The sequence below is a fragment of the Tachypleus tridentatus genome, chromosome 2 (genome assembly GCF_004210375.1).
Source record: "Tachypleus tridentatus isolate NWPU-2018 chromosome 2, ASM421037v1, whole genome shotgun sequence".
Lineage (NCBI taxonomy): Eukaryota > Metazoa > Arthropoda > Merostomata > Xiphosura > Limulidae > Tachypleus > Tachypleus tridentatus.
The window spans coordinates 136,416,488-136,436,487 of NC_134826.1; the positions used below are offsets into that span (position 1 = coordinate 136,416,488).

Sequence of the window (20,000 nt, forward strand, 5' to 3'; positions counted from 1 at the left end):
GTATTCTGAGAACAGTGTGGCTATTTCTCATGTGTTAAGTAGAGATTCGTCTGTTTGTTGTTAAGCGTAAATCTACCACGAGTATCGAAATTCGGTTTTCCATGATGTGAACCCTAAGATTCGTTGCCGAGCAGTTTCTCCCAAGAACAACCCTATTTGTTCGTACGAAACACGTGTATTTAGCGAGTGTGATTTCAAATGGAAAAAAAATTCGCAACTCACCTTTGTACTTTTCACTTGTTAGATCCAACGTTTAAATCAAATTAGATCCAACGTTTAAATTAACAAGAAAAGAAACGCAAGAGACTAGCTATAAGTTAAAGCGACGTATTTTGATGTCTCCACCTGACACTTGTTTGCTCAAAGAGGGTATTAACCATGCTTATTTCTCCGTTCGTTCATTGGTTCCCATATAGTTTGTCATTATATCTTTCTTATATTTGCTGTCTGTTTTCACATCTACTGACATCAACCCTTGCTAAATTTGACTGTGTGATCGTGATTTGTACTTTCAAAAACAAGCTGTAATATGACGTGGCTATACGAGCATTGTTAGCAGTTACTAAGTGCGTGCGAGATTTGACAGTAACATCGCTCAAGTACAAACCCTTTCATTCAGTCCATTACTGAACAATTACATTCCACACTGAACAGTGAACACCACATAAAAATACTTCCTCTTACTGTATGTAATCTCCACAGATTTTTCTGAGAAAAGATATCGTGAAACTATAAAGTATTCGGTGTTTTAATTATTATTCTGACATGTCTGTCTCTTCTGCGATTCGAGAATTTCTTCTAAACACACAGTTTCAATCAAAAATGGCTGATAAAAAATATCAGTGCGCTTCCAAACCAAGATAGTCCTGGAAGTCATACCTCATGTTTCTGTTTCAAGATCAAAATTATTTTGACAGTCATATTTTACGTTTCAAGATCAAGATAGTCTTGGCCCGGCATGGCTAGGTGGGTTTAGGCGTTCGACTCGTAATCTGAGAGTCGCGGGTTCGAATCCCGCTCGCACCAAATATGCTCGCCCTTTCAGCCGTGGGAGTGTTATGACGTCATGGTCAATCCCACTATTCGATGGAGGGTGATGACTAGCTGCCTTCCCTCTAGTCTTACACTACTGAATTAGAGACGGCTAGCGCAGATAGCCCTTGAGTAGCTTTGCGTGAAATTCAAAACAAATAACCAAACAAGATAGTCTTAGAAGTCATAATTCAAGTTATATTCGTATTTGTGTTCACTCGTTCAAAATGGAATTTAACTTACAAAGAAAAGGAAATAATAAAAACAAGAACGTTAAACACTAAACTAACAAATGTACATCACGAGCGGGAAACAATTTTGTAAACTTAATATTTTATGTTCATTTTCACCAAATGTAAAATTGAGAACATAATTTGTGACGTATTCTAAAGACGACTGGTATGGGTACTAAAACTTTAATTAATGTACGGCACAACGTCTCGACCATCTCTGGTTAACCTGTAGATGACCTAAGAAGGTCGAAGCCTTGTTCTGTACTTTATTTTAATTAAAGTTTTAATACCCATACCAGCCGTCCTTAGAATACATTTTCCTACTTTAAGTGGGTTTTTTGTCATCGTGGAATAATGGTCTATGATAACTAAGGTCACCATATGGTGTGTTTAAAGGGTGAAACAAACTCTGAAACATATTAAATGCTGTGCTGTTTAAAAATTTACATGTTTTTGTTCCTTTTTTTAATTATATACATTAGGATTATATTTTTTTATTTTGTCGTTAAGCGCAAATAAACACATTGGACTATTTGCTCAGTTGCCAGGATTTTAGTGAGGTAAGTACATAAATTTACCCACTAGGAAACGGAAGTAACATTGAATACATATTTGTGTAACACCAAGTAAATAAGTTTTAAATTATTATAATTTCTACGAACCTGATCGTAAAGGGTGTAATTAGAGTGTGTAATGTGTAATGAAATGAATTCGTTTAACACAACAAAATTATTGACCCACGAAGGTTTGGTAACAAAGAGTGATTTATTTGCGGTAAATAAAACGTTTCCATTGAATCAAATCACGATACATTGTTTAACAGTCTGCTTTTAATTAAGTTTTGTAAACACAGACTTTATAATATATTACTTAATCAGTTGTCGTTAACTTTCTTATTTCATTTAATGAAGAAAATATGTAAACAAACACTAAGCTCGTATTATGTTCGTAATAAATTTAAACTAGTAATAATGGGTGCTGATAAACTAGTACTGGATTAAAGAAATATTTAAACTTATAAATTATCGTACTCTCAATGCTATCCTTCCTCCAAGAGCTCAGCGTAAAAAAAAACAAAATTCTATTTTTTAACCATTATTTTAGTGGTCGAACATTTTTTTTTTTAAATATTGGTGTTAGATGGCGCTGATAAACAATGTAACTACCTGCAATTACCCACAATTCCAGAGCTTTGGGGACGGTTCTACAGAGATTCTTTCAGTTAGAAAACAAAGTCGTTCGAAGCATCGATCTAAACTCTTCTTTAGAATGAGTTGAAGAGAAGCACATTCTGAAGTCACGGGCTTTTCTCAGACCGACGGAGGAAACCTCGATGCAGACAGACTGTGAGTGGGCTACAAGATACGTATTTACCCACTTGTGACGAACATGCAGTTCCTGACCAATAGCATTCTGAAAGCACATTTTAGCCCAGCCCACGCGGATTGTTTAGTCCTCAGATTTTCTGTAGTGTTATTGGTAGAGAAGTTTGGCGTCTAAGCAATTGAGGTTTGATTTTTTTTTTCCTTGAAAAGAGGTTATCAGTTCGTCTTGAAAGTTGTCCCCAGGGTTAGGCTGTGCTCTTAAAAAACGTTTAAACTATGTGGCATTTGGCAAGATTAACAGTTTTTCTATTATTAAGCTCCTAACCAATGAATATTAAGTACGTGAGATCGTGAAAAACTTGAACGCGCGTTTAGACGTTAGTTTGTCACGGAAAGGAGTTATCTGTGCGCTCGAGCCAGTGTCTGGTACTGTGCAGTGCACGTGTAATTGATATAGTTGTTTCTAGCGGAAGAGTCTGGAATCTAGGACTTCAAATCTTACTGTGTTATTTACAACAATAGTTCTTTTCTATACTTTTAATTGTAACACGAGCAGAACGTTTAGATATAGTGCACGTTGTTTATGATGAAGTTTTTTAAGCGTAGTTGAGAAGGGACCATCAAATCTCGCTGGACAAATCCAGTTCTCACATATCAATTTACTATCAAATCAAGCATTGCAACACATGCTATATCTTACGGAATGTCACTCCCGGTGCCTTTCTTTCCGTGTTTAGATTTTTAATACCTTATGAACGTAACAACGTTGTGAAGGAAACCGGAATTTGGCTTCACTGTTTCAGAATTTTGACTTAACTCATGTCTAACAAAGCACAACGAACTTTGGCTCAAGTTACGTCAACTCAAGGCATGGCTAGTCACAGCGGCGGTTTCCGTGGGAGGCCAGCTTTTTTCCCAGCACCACTCAAGTTTCCCGGCAGTATGCAGGTAGGGCTCAGCCGTCGACCCCAATGTTATTGTAGTTTGTTTGTTTTTTACCTACGATAAGTTTTGATTCAAAATAATCACTTTCTTCAGATAAAGGCGTGTCGCTGATTCATTAATAATTACTAGTAATTAATGAAACCTCAAACGTTTAATTAATATATTCTCGTTTTTCGTAGGATTATAATTATTAAACTTGTTAATTAAATAAGTAATGTGATATTTTGCCATGAAACAGAAATAAGCTTTTCCTAAATGTTCTAACGTAAGTTCTCTGTGTCGTTAAGTCTGTTTTACGCTATGTTTTAACGTCGAGCACGTGCTTACCATCCCATCTTCTGGTACTATTGACGTTAGTAGCTTATTCGTATCTAATGAATTCTTGATGACGAGGAACCCACTTGAGTTAAAAATGTATCTCAGAACGGCTGGTATGGGTATTAACACTTTTATTGATAAGGTTTTTTTGGTTTTTTTATTTCGCACAAAGCTACTCGAGGGCTATCTGTGCTAGCCGTCCCTAATTTAGCAGTGTAAGACTAGAGGGAAGGGAGCTAGTCATCACCACCCACAACCAACTCTTGGGCTATTCTTTTACCAACGAATAGTGGGATTGACTGTAACATTATAACACCCCCACGGCTGGGAGGGCGAGCATGTTTAGCGCGACGGGGATGAGAACCCGCGACCCTCAGATTACGAGTCGCACGCCTTACCACACTTGGCCATGCCGGGCCGTCTATAAAAAGATAGATATAAGATGGCACTAATTATGTTTATACGTAAAACATGTACCATTAGTTTTTTTCACTAACTGTTCCTTTGTTACTCTAATAATAATTATATGTATATTCGTCTCGACTGAAAGGTAACAACTGTTTTAAAGCTCAAGTAACGCTTTTGACGACGCACTGTTATAGTATGTAAACAACGATGACAGCGTTTATACTATGAACATAGTAACGACAGTGTTTATTACTACACACAATGACGACAGTATTTATACTTCACACACAATGACAACAGTGTTTATTACTACACACACAATGACGACAGTATTTATACTTCACACACAATGACGACAGTGTTTATACTACATACACAATGACGACAGTGTTTATACTACCACACACAATGACGACAGTGTTTATTACTACACACACAATGACGACAGTGTTTATACTACACACAAATGACGACAGTGTTTATACTACACACACACAATGACGACAGTGTTTATACTTCACACGACAGTGTTTATACTATGACGACAGTGTTTATACTACATACACAATGACGACAGTGTTTATACTTCACACACAATGACGACAGTGTTTATACTACACACACAATGACGACACACACAATGACGACAGTTTTCATACTTGACGACACCACAACAATACGACAGTGTTTATTACTACACACACAATGACGACAGTATTTATACTTCACACACAATGACGACAGTGTTTATACTACATACACAATGACGACAGTGTTTATACTTCACACACAATGACGACAGTGTTTATACTACACACACAATGACGACAGTGTTTATTACTACACACACAATTACGACAGTGTTTATACTACACACACAATGACGACAGTGTTTATACTACACACACAATGACGACAGCGTTTATACTACACACACAATGACGACATCGTTTATACTACACACACAATGACGACAGTGTTTATACTACATACACAATGACGACAGTGTTTATACTACACACACAATGACGACAGTGTTTATACTTCACACACAATTACGACAGTGTTTATACTACATACACAATGACGACAGTGTTTATACTACACACACAATGACGACAGCGTTTATACTACACACACAATGACGACAGTGTTTATACTACATACACAATGACGACAGTGTTTATACTTACGACGACAGTGTTTATACTACACACAATGACGACATGTTTATACGACAATGTGTTTATACTTCACACACAACAATGACGACAGTGTTTATACTACATACACAATGACGACAGTGTTTATACTACACATACAATGACGACAGTGTTTATACTACACACACAATGACGACAGTGTTTATACTTCACACACAATTACGACAGTGTTTATACTACATACTACAACACAATGACGACAGTGTTTATACTACACATACAATGACGACAGTGTTTATACTACACGATGTTTTATACTAATGACGACAGTGTTTATACTACATACACAATGACGACAGTGTTTATACTACACACACAATGACGACGACAGTGTTTATACTACACACAAAAATGACGACAATGTTTTACTACATACACAATGACGACAATGTTTATACTACATACACAATGACGACACAGTGTTTATACTACATACACAATGACGACAGTGTTTATACTACACATACAATGACGACAGTGTTTATACTACACACACAATGACGACAATGTTTATACTACATACACAATGACGACAGTGTTTATACTACATACACAATGACGACAGTGTTTATACTACATACACAATGACGACAGTGTTTATACTACACACACAATGACGACAGTGTTTATACTACACACACAATGACGACAGTGTTTATACTACACACACAATAACTACAGAGTCACAGTAAACACAGAATTGTGATTATATTTAATTCAGTTTAATACGTAATGCTTCTAAACTGCTCTAAAAACTTATTTTTGAGATTATAATATGTAGAATTCTTCAGATAACATTCAACTGTTTGTCAAGAGAACCATAAAACAATATAGTTGTGATAACCCTATGAAAAATTAAAATTATTCGTTGTGCTAAGTATTTTTGTATTTAGAATAAAAAGGTTAAACTTACCTGAACGATTAAAAAAGCTGTCGTTGTTTTGAATTAAGCACAAAGCTACTCAATAGACTATCTGTGCTGTGCCCACCACGGGTATCGAAACCCGGGTTTTAGCATTGTAAGTCCGCAGACATACCGCTGAGCCATTGGGGGGCTTTTAAAAAAGGCAGTGAAGTGTTTTCTTCATGTTTCTTTATGCAAGATGGTTAACTAAACGGAGGCCCAGCATGGCCAAGCGCGTTAAGGCGTGCGACTCGTAATCCGAGGGTCGCGGGTTCGTATCCCCTTTGTGCCAAACATGCTCGTCCTTTCAGCCGTGGGGCCGTTAAAATGTGACGGTCAATCCCACTATTCGTTGGTAAAAGAGTAGCCCAAGAGTTGGCGGTGGGTGGTGATAACTAGCTGCCTTCCCTCTAGTCTTACACTGCAAAATTAGGGACGGCTAGCACAGATAGCTCACGAGTAGCTTTGTGCGAAATTCAAAAAACAAACAAACAATAACTAAACGGCAGTGGAGAGTTTTGTCCATCTGAGTTCAACATAATTGTTAACTAAGCGCTAATTTTGTCCATCTGATTTCAACATAATGGTTAACTAAGTGCTAATTTTGTCCATCTGATTTCAACAAGATGGTTAACTAAGCACTAGTTTTGTCCATCTGATTTCAACATGATGGTTAACTAAGCACTAGTTTTGTCCATCTGATTTTAACATGATGGTTAACTAAGCGCTAATTTTGTCCATCTGATTTCAACATAATGGTTAACTAAGCGCTAATTTTGTCCATCTGATTTCAACAAGATGGTTAACTAAGCGCTAGTTTTGTCCATCTGATTTCAACATGATGGTTAACTAAACGCTAGTTTTGTCCATCTGATTTCAACAAGATGGTTAACTAAGCACTAGTTTTGTCCATCTGATTTCAACATGATGGTTAACTAAGCACTAGTTTTGTCCATCTGGTTTCAACATGATGGTTAACTGAGCGCTAGTTTTGTCCATCTGATTTCAACATGATGGTTAACTAAACGCTAGTTTTGTCCATCTGATTTCAACATGATGGTTAACTAAACGCTAGTTTTGTCCATCTGATTTCAACATGATGGTTAACTAAGCGCTAATTTTGTCCATCTGATTTCAACATGATGGTTAACTAAACGCTAGTTTTGTCCATCTTTGCTTTAGCACGATGTTAATAAACGTTGGTAATGTGTTTCGTTCATATTACTCTGACATGACGGTTAACTAAAATGGTCTCAGAACGCTTTGTCCATCTGATTTCAACATGATGGTTAAAAAGCAATAGTAAAGCGTTTTGTTTATGCTGTTTTCGCCTAAATGGTTCAATAAACGGTAGTAGTACGTTATTTTCATGTTGTTTCACCCAGATGTTTAACTAAACGGCAATAGAACGTTCCTTTCTTCTTATAACATGATGGTTAACTTTATGGTAGAGGAACGTTTTGTTGATCTTCCTTTGAAATGATGGCTAACTAAACGGTAACTGATCGTTTTCTCCATCTTGCTTTAACATGAGGGTTAAGCAAACGGTAATGGAGCACTTTGTCCATCTTCCTCTCAACGTCATGGTTAACTAAAAGATATCATATTCATGGTTAACTAAAACATAGTGGAACTTTTTATTCATTTTGCTTTAACCTGGTTGGTTAACTAAACGGTATTGCAGTATTTTATTCATCTTGCTGTCAAATAATGGTTAACTAAACGGTAGTTTAGTATGTTGGTTTTTTTTCGTATTTATCCGTCCTGGATAGTTAGCTAACTAAACGCTAGTGGAGCGTTTCGTCTATCTTTGATCTATCTCTCTACCTGATGGATAAATGAACAGTAGTGTGATGTTTTGTCCACATTTCTTCTTCCTGGATGGTTAACTCAACGGTAGTGTACTGTTTTGTCTAGCTTTCTCTGTCGTGATGGTTAACTAAACGGTAGTGTAGTGTTTGTCTAGCTTTTTCTGTCGTGATGGTTAACTCAACGGTAGTGTACTGATTTGTCTATCTTTCTCTGTCGTGATGGTCAACTCAACGGAAGTGTACTGTTTTGTCTAGCTTTCTCTGTCGTGATGGTTCACTAAACGGTAGTGTAGTGTTTTGTCTAGCTTTCTCTGTCGTGATGGTTAACTCAACGGTAGTGTAGTGTTTTGTCTAGCTTTCTCTGTCGTGATGGTTAACTAAACGGTAGTGTAGTGTTTGTCTAGCTTTTTCTGTCGTGATGGTTAACTCAACGGTAGTGTACTGTTTTGTCTATCTTTCTCTGTCGTGATGGTCAACTCAACGGAAGTGTACTGTTTTGTCTAGCTTTCTCTGTCGTGATGGTTCACTAAACGGTAGTGTAGTGTTTTGTCTAGCTTTCTCTGTCGTGATGGTTAACTCAACGGTAGTGTACTGTTTTGTCTAGCTTTCTCTGTCGTGATGGTTAACTCAACGGTAGTGTACTGTTTTGTCTAGCTTTCTCTGTCGTGATGGTTAACTCAACGGTAGTGTACTGTTTTGTCTAGCTTTCTCTGTCGTGATGGTTAACTAAACGGTAGTGTAGTGTTTGTCTAGCTTTTTCTGTCGTGATGGTTAACTCAACGGTAGTGTACTGTTTTGTCTATCTTTCTCTGTCGTGATGGTCAACTCAACGGAAGTGTACTGTTTTGTCTAGCTTTCTCTGTCGTGATGGTTCACTAAACGGTAGTGTAGTGTTTTGTCTAGCTTTCTCTGTCGTGATGGTTAACTCAACGGTAGTGTACTGTTTTGTCTAGCTTTCTCTGTCGTGATGGTTAACTCAACGGTAGTGTACTGTTTTGTCTAGCTTTCTCTGTCGTGATGGTTAACTCAACGGTAGTGTACTGTTTTGTCTCGCTTTCTCTGTCGTGATGGTTAACTAAACGGTAGTGTAGTGCTTCTGTAGTGTTGTTTCCACCTAGATGATTAAAACGGTTGTAATACTTTTGTATGCCTTCTGTTTAACATTGTTAAAGACATCATTTTCTCTGGGTGTCAATTTCTCATAGTGGATAGTATACTGAAAAAGTATGAAAACAAATTTTAAAAAGTAAAAGATAACAAACAGTTTTACAAGACCTCGTCTTCTTAGTTGAACAAAATAACAAAGATTTCAATATATATGTTATACATGTTAACCAACATGTGTCGGCACTGTTGTTTAAACTGGGTTGAACTGGTATCAGGTAGAACATATAAACTTTAAATAACAAACAGGTGTCGTTACTTCGTTAAATGATTTGTAACTGTAGTGTCTCAAGATTATATTATTTTTCCATTTTAGTTTAACAAGGTTATATCGCCTTCCGTTGTAGTGTCACAATTTTACATGATCTTTCATTTTACAGTCGCAAGGTTAGATATTTTCCATTGCAGTGCAACAATATTAGATCGTTTTCAACTGTAGTGTCGTAAGGTTAGATCTTCCATTGCAGTGTCACAGTATTAGATTATTTTCAACTGATGTATCATAATATTAGATTTTCTTCCATTGTAATGCCGCAAGATTAAACCATCGTTCATTGTAGTGTTATAAGATTAGATTACCTTCCATTTCAGTGTCACAGTAATAAATCATTTTCAACTTTAGTGTCGCAAGATTAGATGATCTTCCATTTGCTACAGTATGTAGCAAGATTAGATTATCATCCATTGTTGCGTCACAGTACTGGAACATTTTCAGTTGGAGATTAGATTTTTGATGTAAAATGAATCTATATTTTCTTTAACTCTTTTTATCTGATAACCGGTTTTTAAGTCTGGTGTAGAAAAAAAGTGGTTTTACAAGCGTAGAAACAATAAATATTTAAAGTTCTAATATGCCTGTTTCTTACGTGATAGTTTTTTTTTTTTTTTCTGTATCATTATGGTAATTCAGCTGAGACATCTGTATAGTTTTCATTGCTTATACATATTTATATACAAGTATATTTGTTACTGCAGAAATAAAAGAAGCTATAAGCCAGGTTTATTGTTTGTTTAAGAATTTCAAGGAGGTAAGAAAACCAGACAGTTAGTTGTAACTGTATGTATAATTTTAATGTCTTAAGGGTGCGAAAGCTCTTTCGAAAAGACGCCGGCTGTGCAACATGGGTAGGATGTTGCTCAGCTGGGGAGGGAATGGAGACCCCCACTTTGAAGTCAAACAAGCTGTAGTAAAGATTTGACCCTTTTATTCAGAAATTACCCATTTGCAAGGGTAATTCTCCTGTTAGAGAAACGCGGTTGAATTTAGCTAGCAATTTATAGTCAAACAGCAATCGAGTCATGAATAGGACAGTGTCGAAAGGCTCTGTTTTATTACCCCAGTTAGGGCTACTGCAAAACACTTGCTGTCCAATAAAGTACCATTTCTGGTCGACTTCGTGGAACTTAACAACTCCCTATATGCTAGAACTGTTCAGAGCTGTTAAGGTACTTCATAAAATCTACCTGCTTCCTTCGGTCTGGAGTTTGCGACAATATGTGGAGATTTCATCCCCAGTCTGTCTCTCGGCGTTTCTTCGACGTCAGTAGCTCCAGGCTGAAATAGTTAGTGTTGGTAGCAGGAAACGCCTCGGTCATCTGCGTGTATCAGGAGCGTCGGTTTCCCAAGTAGCATTCGTTCGTATGTTTACGAAACAATACACTTGCTAAACCTATCGTTTTCACGGTGGTATTAAAGAACATGAAACCAAATTTTATGTTCAACTAATATAATAAGTACTCTTTCACTTTATTTCGTTAAAATATCTTGTTTTCCTTAATTTTTAAAACTCAAAAGCTATAAATTACGATTGCGTGCTCTAATAATTACTCGTGTCTACATATTTTGTTTCGTCACCAATTTACATTCTTCGTGTCTACATATTTTGTTTCGTCACCAATTCACATTCTTCTGTCAGTACGAGATCGGTTAGTTACAATTCCTAGGAGGAAAGCTCACGGTATGTTTTTATTTGATGAACACTGAAATTACAATCAAACCTAAGTTAACTTGAACTGTTTGTGCACACTTTAGTCCTGGTGTCCCAAACTGATCCATATTCCTTTGTTTTATAAAGCCATAAGTGCAAAGAATATCTCCCTCTTGGAAATTACAAATCACAGATCTCAATAAGACTTTAGGATCTGTACGTGTGAATATTGTATGTTTAGAAGAACTGTTAGATACTCTTACCCAACAGCGATCAGTTTTGAAGAGTAATTCATACTCTACGCATCGTTAGAGAACGTCAGATTGCGAATCTGATACATTCCGTTACACCATCACAAGATATTGGTTGTAGATGTTACGCGACTTTCTAATTCATGTATTCAAAATAACTTAATGCAGTAAATTAATATTCAGCACCACTATCTTTACTATATACTCATATAAATGTATTACAGTAAGCGTTGGTTATACTGCCTGTAGTCTGATCCATATTCAGCATTTCTATAATGACCATATCACGATGATGTCACAAACTGCGGTTGTTGTCTGATTAATACACAACACTATGTTGTAAGAATGTCACAATGAAGTGGGTAATTCTGGTTGCTGCAGTTTTCATATTAGAATGCATTTTTTATATCTTTGTATAAAAACTGTGGATCTACGAGGTTCTTAAGATATTTATTTATGTGTTTTTCGTATTTGTATTTAATATCATAATAAAATAACAAGATAATCAACCCCCTAGATGTCAATATTATCACAAAATGTACGTTATCATAGATTTTGGTCACTATTTTCAGACTAATGACTAGAAAAATAAAAAGCTATCCACGTGTTAATTTTTAATTGTTTCACATCACAGGGTATACAAATGTGTATGGACAGTTCACCTTATCTACCAGGGACAGTCGGTTCTCCCGCTCTCGTGACCCTCACCTCACAAGCAGATGACTCCGGCCACTCTGGTCTACAGATGCATGGTCTGCGTCCATTCCCTTCCTCCCAAGAACCCGACAAAGAACCAGTTTCGCCTTACCACACGCCCTTTACGTCACCAGCTGCTTTTCCTCTTCACGCTATGTTTGGACAAACAGACACGTATCCCACCTTGCCGACCCACCTTCTCCCTGTTTCTTCCACCATTATGACCCCTCCTGGTTTTAACAGGCAAGTGAGCTTCTTGAATTCGGGAACAGGGGGCGCCTTTAGACACCTGGGAGTAACAGATGAGCGAAGAATTAATGGATTCCACAGATCTGCTTTCCTTCCTACTAAATGTTTGAAGGTGGACAATTCTGATTTTGTAACGTCTCAGCCTTTCCAGTTTCCGCGGTACCAGGGTTCCTTAAACTCGTCCTTTCTGACACCCCCAAACAGCAGTAGTACTCCCTCCCTTACAGCTGAGCTGTCTTCTCCGGTTCATGTCAAAGAAGAATGTGCTACAGATCTCTCCCAAACTTCTCCCGAACCTCGATTGGCCGAAACTCCAACATCTGTAAATCAAGAGCAGGGTACACCTGATGAAGTCCATCATCATCAAAGTAAGACTGATGTTTTAGTGAAGTAGTAATTATTATGATTAGTATTATTTGTTAAACCCAATGAAGTCCATCATCACTTAAGTAAGACTGTTGTTTTTGTGAAACTAGCAAGTATTATGAGTTGTATTATTTGATACACACGATGAAGTCCCTCCTCACTAAAGTAAGACTTGTTTTTGTGAAGCAGGTATTTATCAAAATTGATTGATTAGAATTACACACAAAGCTATACAAAGGGCTATCTCTGCTCTGCCCACTACGGGTATCAAAACCCAGTTTCTAGTAGTGTGAGTCCGCAGACATACCGTTGTGCCACTGGAGAACGGTAAAGTGTATGTCGAACATAATAATTTATTTAATTTCATGACAATAATGAACTTAATGACAGATGATATAATTAGTAAAAATCGTGAGGACTTCTGATCAAACCACGATCACGAGGTTCTGGCATTTATTCTACAAAGTTTAGGCAGTGTTATAAAAGCACTATCGATTTGTATATTTCGCACAGTGATTGACGAAAACGTTCGAGAAGATAATACGAACTTAAGAAAACACTTTCAGTTTGAATCGGACTTTTATTATAAGTGTGATTGTTTTGTATTAATGGTTAATTGAATGTACTGTATTTTGATCTGAGAATAACAATCTGAAGTTCAACTGCAGGAAAACTTAATGTATCGTATGTTTGGTGTGCGGTGACGCTCTGAATACCCTCGTCATTACACGTTTTTTGTTCAAAGAAGGCCAGTCGGCTGAAACACTGTCTCAGCTTGTTGAATAGAGTGCAAGTTTTGTCTGTTATTGGCTCAGAGCTAAACTATATTGTTTTAGTTTTACGAATGCAATATTAATTTAACTACTGAACATCAAAAATATAGTACAATTATGTGTATACAAAATGCATTATCGAAGTAACAAGCACCTAGTTCTTGAAGGGTAGAAAACAAAACCTGTGTTTTTAATGAACAAAGATGTAACAGAATTGTTCCAGTTTGAGACATTTTGAAAGTGACCGCAGCAACAGTTGGGTCAGACCACAGGATAAACTCGTTATCCACGGTAATATTTAACAAATATAAAGTCCTATGAAACTGTAAAGGGTTATTGAATTAAACATGTGCTATATATACCGTTAGGCTGTTTCATAAGCAGTGTAACAGCACTGAAGATAAATTCTCGTTTGTACTTTACAAACTTGGAAACATTATTTCTAAATCAATAACACTGAACATTCAGCTACATTTCAATGAAAAGTTTCGATTAGGCAGTCGCCAATTAAAAGGAACTCAGGTATATATCTAATCACTGTTGTTTTGATATTACGAAAATCAGCACCTAAACTTATATCAATGAAATTTAAGAAGCTGAACAAACTTCATGTTTAAAGTACCGAACTCAATTCAGATGTGTTACTGTACATTTCCCTGGATTATTGGAAATACTGAACTTCATCTACATCTGTTACTGTAACTTTACACTATCTGTATGAAGCTCTGGACTTTATCAAGATCTCTTAATCTAATTCGGGCTGATCAAATTGAAGTACTGAACCTGGTCAAATTGAAGTGCTGAACCTGGTCAAATTGAAGGTTCAATTGACTGGTCAATACTGAGCCTGATCTACTTGAAATACTGAGCTCAATGAAGATCTTTTACTCTAACTTTTTCTAGTCGATTTTGTTTGTTTGTTTGTTTTACTTTCACACAAAGCTACTCGAGGGCTATCTGTGCTAGCCGTCCCTAATTTAGCAGTGTAATACTAGAGGGAAGGCAGCTAGTCATCACCACCCACCGCCAACTCTTGGGCTACTCTTTTACCAACGAATAGTGGGATTGACCGTCACATTATAACGCCCCCACGGCTGGGAGGGCGAGCATGTTTGGCGCGACGGGGATGCGAACCCGCGACCCTCAGATTACGAGTCGCACCCCTTAACACGCTTGGCCATGCCGGGCCAGTCGATTTTGATGACAGAAGCCTGATCAAGAATAGTGACTTCATATTGGAAGTTGTTTGAAGTAATGAAGCTCTTCAAGGAATGTAAGATAGCTTCAACTTTACCTAATCTATTTGAAATACTAAACGTCATAAAGGTCTGCGATTTCAATATTGTCTAGTCTATTTGAAGTCCCAAACATAATGAAGGACTGTCTTCAACCTTGCTTGGTCGATTTTGATTACTGAAACTGTGACTTTAATTTTTTTCTGGTCGATTTTGATTACTAAAACCTGATCAAGGACTGTGTCTTCAACTTTTTCTGGTTGATTTTGTTTACTGAAACCTGATCAAGAACCATATTTTCAAATTTTCTCCAGTCGATTCTGATTATTGAAACCTGATCAATACCGTGTATACAACATTTCTTGATGTTTTTGGTTATTGGAACCTGATCAAGGACTGTGGCTTCAACATTTCTTGGTGGTTTTGGTTATTGAAACCTGATCAAGGACTGTGACTCTGGAAACTTACGCTCGGTAGTTTTTAAAATGTATACTTACCAGTTCTCTGAAGTAGGAAGTAACAATAGACTCCAGTGGACATTGTATCTTCTACTGATTCGCGTCACATTTATCATAAAATTAAATTATGTATTATATGCATAGAAATAATTTCAGATGCACAAGGTGACGCGAATGTTGGGAACCTTCACACAGCTAGCTAATTAGCTCCTAGAACTGTACTCCGTTGATATAATTACATAATGCTACTCTTTGGTTCACATTGTAGCACATGTTGCAAGGATTCGGTTGTGGAAGCTGCTGTGTTTCTCTGATACACATCTTTGAGGAAGGTAACTTTCCTAAACACCAAAATAAAAGTGTCATGGCGGAATGCGCAGATCCCCAAGGAACAGGATCACTTCCCCACCTTCTTGCAAGGCTCATAACATCCATACCACTTATTTTAACAAAGGAAAAACTTAACAGGAGTGAAAGACAAATACGACATTTCGGAGCACACGACTTGTTCATCATCTCGTGTTGTGATTAAAACTCTTGCGCACATGACATAAGAAAATCTAATTTGTATTTCTAAGAGGCTTTGAGTGCGTTTTAATTCACCGTTTAGTGACCTAAAGTAAGTTAGGTGTGTGAATAATGCTATGACGTATAATATAAGTGTTATGACGTATAATATTGGTGTTATGACGTATAATATAGATCTTTTCCTTTCGTTTCGAATCTTCTTTCACGTTATACCGTCTCGCATTGGGTGGACCTTCTTTTGTAATCATAATATTCCGCGGTAATTAAATTGTCCTCTTAGTGGGACCGTTTTTAGGTGAAGAAGAGCGAAACGTTGACAAATAATGTTTGCACTAAAACGTTTCTCGTGCGTTTTAAACGATGGTGATTAGTACGTTCTTTACAAGTCTGTTCTTTTGTACTATAAGTAAGCGTACTCTTATTCGACGCAGGAACTCCAGAAGCTGCGACATTCAGTCATGAATTTAATATTACTATTCAGTACTCAACACAAAAGTCTGGAACCAGTTTAACTGCTTTTTAATGAGAGTGAGACGAGTTTCAGCATTTCTGGAGTGACCTGCTGAAACGTCCACGTCCATATGGACATCGGTGAATCATAACATGTATAACTCATATTGACCCTATTGCATTTCGAATTGGCACACATATCAATTAAGTGAACAAAAAGCAGCATTTGTTTGTGTTTGAATTTCGCGCAAAGCTACACAAGAGCTGTCTACATTAGCCGTCCCTAATTTTGCAGTGTAAAACTAGAGGGAAGGCAGCTGGTCATCACCACCCACCCACCAACCAACCTTGGGCTACTCTTTTATCAACGAACAGTGGGATTGACTGTCACATTATAATACCCACAAGGCTGAAAAGGTGAGCCATTTTGGTTGGACGGGGTACGAACCTGCGACCCTTGGATTACGAGTCGAGTGCCTTAACCACCTGACCATGAAGGGCCCAAAAAGCATTGTCATTTACATATGTGCACAGAGCTAAATAATGGATATTTAAGCTGTGTCTCTTGTATCATGTACATTTAGTATATTTGAAAAATGGACTTCAGTATAGTGACGATTTTCAGTTTCGTATAATAACAAATACTGCTGTTGTGTGTGAGATTTCCCTGGTTTACGTTACATTCCTGTTTAAGTGTGTGATGTAACCAGACAAATATTAATGTTGTGCGTGTGATTTCCCTGGTTAACGTTACATTGCTGTTGTGCGTGTGATTTCCCTGGTTAACGTTACATTGCTGTTGTGCGTGTGATTTCCTTGGTTCACGTTACGTTCCTGTTGAGTGTGTGCGTGTGATGTAACCAAACATTGTTGTTGTGCGTGTGATTTCCCTGGTTAACGTTACATTGCTGTTGTGCGTGTGATTTCCTTGGTTCACGTTACGTTCCTGTTGGGTGTGTGTGTGTGATGAAACCAAACATTGCTGTTGTGCGTGTGATTTCCCTGGTTAACGTTATATTGCTGTTGTGCGTGTGATTTCCTTGGTTCACGTTACGTTCCTGTTGGGTGTGTGCGTGTGATGTAACCAAACATTGTTGTTGTGCGTGTGATTTCCCTGGTTAACGTTACATTGCTGTTGTGCGTGTGATTTCCTTGGTTCACGTTACGTTCCTGTTGGGTGTGTGTGTGTGTGATGTAACCAAACATTGTTGTTGTGCGTGTGATTTCCCTGGTTAACGTTACATTGCTGTTGTGCGTGTGATTTCCTTGGTTCACGTTACGTTCCTGTTGGGTGTGTGCGTGTGATGTAACCAAACATTGCTGTTGTGCGTGTGATTTCCCTGGTTAACGTTACATTGCTGTTGTGCGTGTGATTTCCCTGGTTAAAGTTACGTTCCTGTTGGGTGTGTGTGTGTGTGATGTAACCAAACATTGCTGTTGTGCGTGTGATTTCCCTGGTTAACGTTACATTGCTATTGTGCGTGTGATTTCCTTGGTTCACGTTACGTTCCTGTTGGGTGTGTGTGTGTGTGATGAAACCAAACATTGTTGTTGTGCGTGTGATTTCCCTGGTTAAAGTTACGTTCCTGTCGAAATCAAAAGAACCTCTATCTCATTTCCTTTCTCTTCTCAAGAGACTTTAACATTTATTATTTACACTACAGCGCGTTGCTGTTGAACGTTTGTGACATCACAGTTTAACAGTTATTAACACTGATATTAATATAACGTCTGGTCCATGTGTACGTGTGTATATATTCCTGCATAACGAGACGTTTGTTCTCCTAGTGTGGTTTGTTTCTCTGATCACTTTCTACACACTACAGATGAACGAACGCACGTGGAAATTGTTCGTGTCATACTTGTCTTTTCAGCAATGTCATTTGGAGGAAATGAAGGGTGAGCTGTTAACCACGACCCTTCAATCTGACCTAAGATAATATATCTGAAAAATCGACAAATAAAACATTCACAACGTGGCCAGTGATCTCTCCCGGCTACAGGTGCTCATTGCTGTATCCACCTGTGAGGTAAGAAGCAATCCGTTTCGTCTTGTCACCCAAGATCACATACAACCACTCTGGCAGACGAAAAACTTGTCATGTTGGATTTTCGTAAAACGCTGCGACATTTGTCGTGTGTGGTCCTCGAATTTAAAGGTTTGAAACAGAAGAATTCCTGAAGATAACCTACCACTTATTTATCGTCCTACACCAAACGAATATTTCTCCCTCGTCGCACTTATAGCTCAGAACCTCAGATTTAATGGATGTCTTAATGAACGAAGTTGTTTCTAGACAGTATAATACAATTAAATGCCAAGCACAGGGATTTATCGTGTCCCTCCTGGTAGTTTTGCTCCACAAACGTCCCGTGCATGAGTTCCAAACTCAAAAATAAATAAGCGCCTATTTTGTCGTCATCATGATATTGAAAACAACAACAACAACAAAAAAGAAAACAAAATAAACCTGACTTACCTGAAGTAAGGTTTCAACTTTTCGTATCGTTAGTTGTATAAATATATTTTATATCACATTTCCTGTATTTTATTGTCGAATAAATTTAGAGTTTAAATCCGGTTAATTTAGCTTCCGTACCACACGACTGCATGTTCCAATAATTACACATAACTCTGCACTTGTTCAGCATGACGGATACAATCAACTGTGCAAATTATAGGCCTTGTTTGTAGGAAATAATCACGAAGGATTGGTCAAAAACTAACGTTCACTCTTTCTTTTTTGTTCGAATTGCTCAGGGTACTTGAGCCGGGGAAGGGGATACGTTAGATCGTTCACGTAATGCATAGATCTTTCAACGAATCGTTGAGTTGCCCCATTCTCAAGCTACTAGGTTCTTGATCTATTTGTATCCCCTCTCTTTGTGATATGGGCCAGGCATGGCCATGCGTGTTAAGGCGTTCGAATCGTAATCCGAGTGGCGCTGGTTCGAATCCTCGTCGCACCAAACATGCTCGCCCTTTCAGCCGTGGGGGCGTTATAATGTACGGTCAATCCCACTATTCGTTGGTAAAAGAGGAGCCCAAGAGCTGGCGGTGGGTGGTGATGACTAGCTGCCTTCCCTCTAGTCTTACACTGCTAAATTAGGAACAGTTAGCACAGTTAGCCTTCGAGTAGCTTTGCGCGAAATTCAAAACAAACAAACCATCTGATATGTAATGTCCATAAGCATGCTATGAAGTGAGTGGTGTAACAACGAGAATCATCTGTCCTCAGTTTTAAAGTATTTTGGTTTTCACACTTTATAATCTCTTAAGTGGAACTTAAGCCCCGTAAACAATTTGTTTTTTGAATTTCGCACAAAGATACTCGAGGGCTATCTGCGCTAGCCGTCCCTAATTTAGCAGTGTAAGACAGCTAGTCATCACCACCCACCGCCAACACTTGGGCTATTCTTTCACCAACGAATAGTGGGATTGACCGTCACATTATAACGCCCCCACGGCAGAAAGGGTGAGCATATTTGGCGCGACGGGAATTCGAACCTGCGAGCCTCAGATTACGAGTCGCACGCCTTAACACGCTTGGCCATGCCGGGCTCCCAGTAAACGGAACTTTCGTTTGCATATTAAACATTGTACGTGAAGGCTGTTGGAGGCCCTAGAAAAAACAAAATGAGCAAAAATCACTTGACAAAGACTATCACCGTCGTCAGTTTCTAATAAAAATCGTGTGAATAT

At 37.9% G+C, this 20,000-nt stretch overlaps 1 protein-coding gene across 1 annotated transcript in view; it reads left to right on the forward strand.

Annotated features, from left to right (window-relative positions):
• Positions 1-2,465: 2,465 nt before the first annotated feature.
• Positions 2,466-20,000, forward strand: part of LOC143245202 (E3 ubiquitin-protein ligase Rnf220-like) — a 73,681-nt gene continuing 56,146 nt past the window's right edge. Inside the window, exons 1-2 of the mRNA XM_076491258.1 lie at positions 2,466-3,538; positions 12,177-12,855. Of these exons, the coding sequence (XP_076347373.1) occupies positions 3,410-3,538; positions 12,177-12,855 (808 nt within the window). The 5' untranslated portion in view covers positions 2,466-3,409. The remainder of the gene's footprint in view (positions 3,539-12,176; positions 12,856-20,000) is intronic.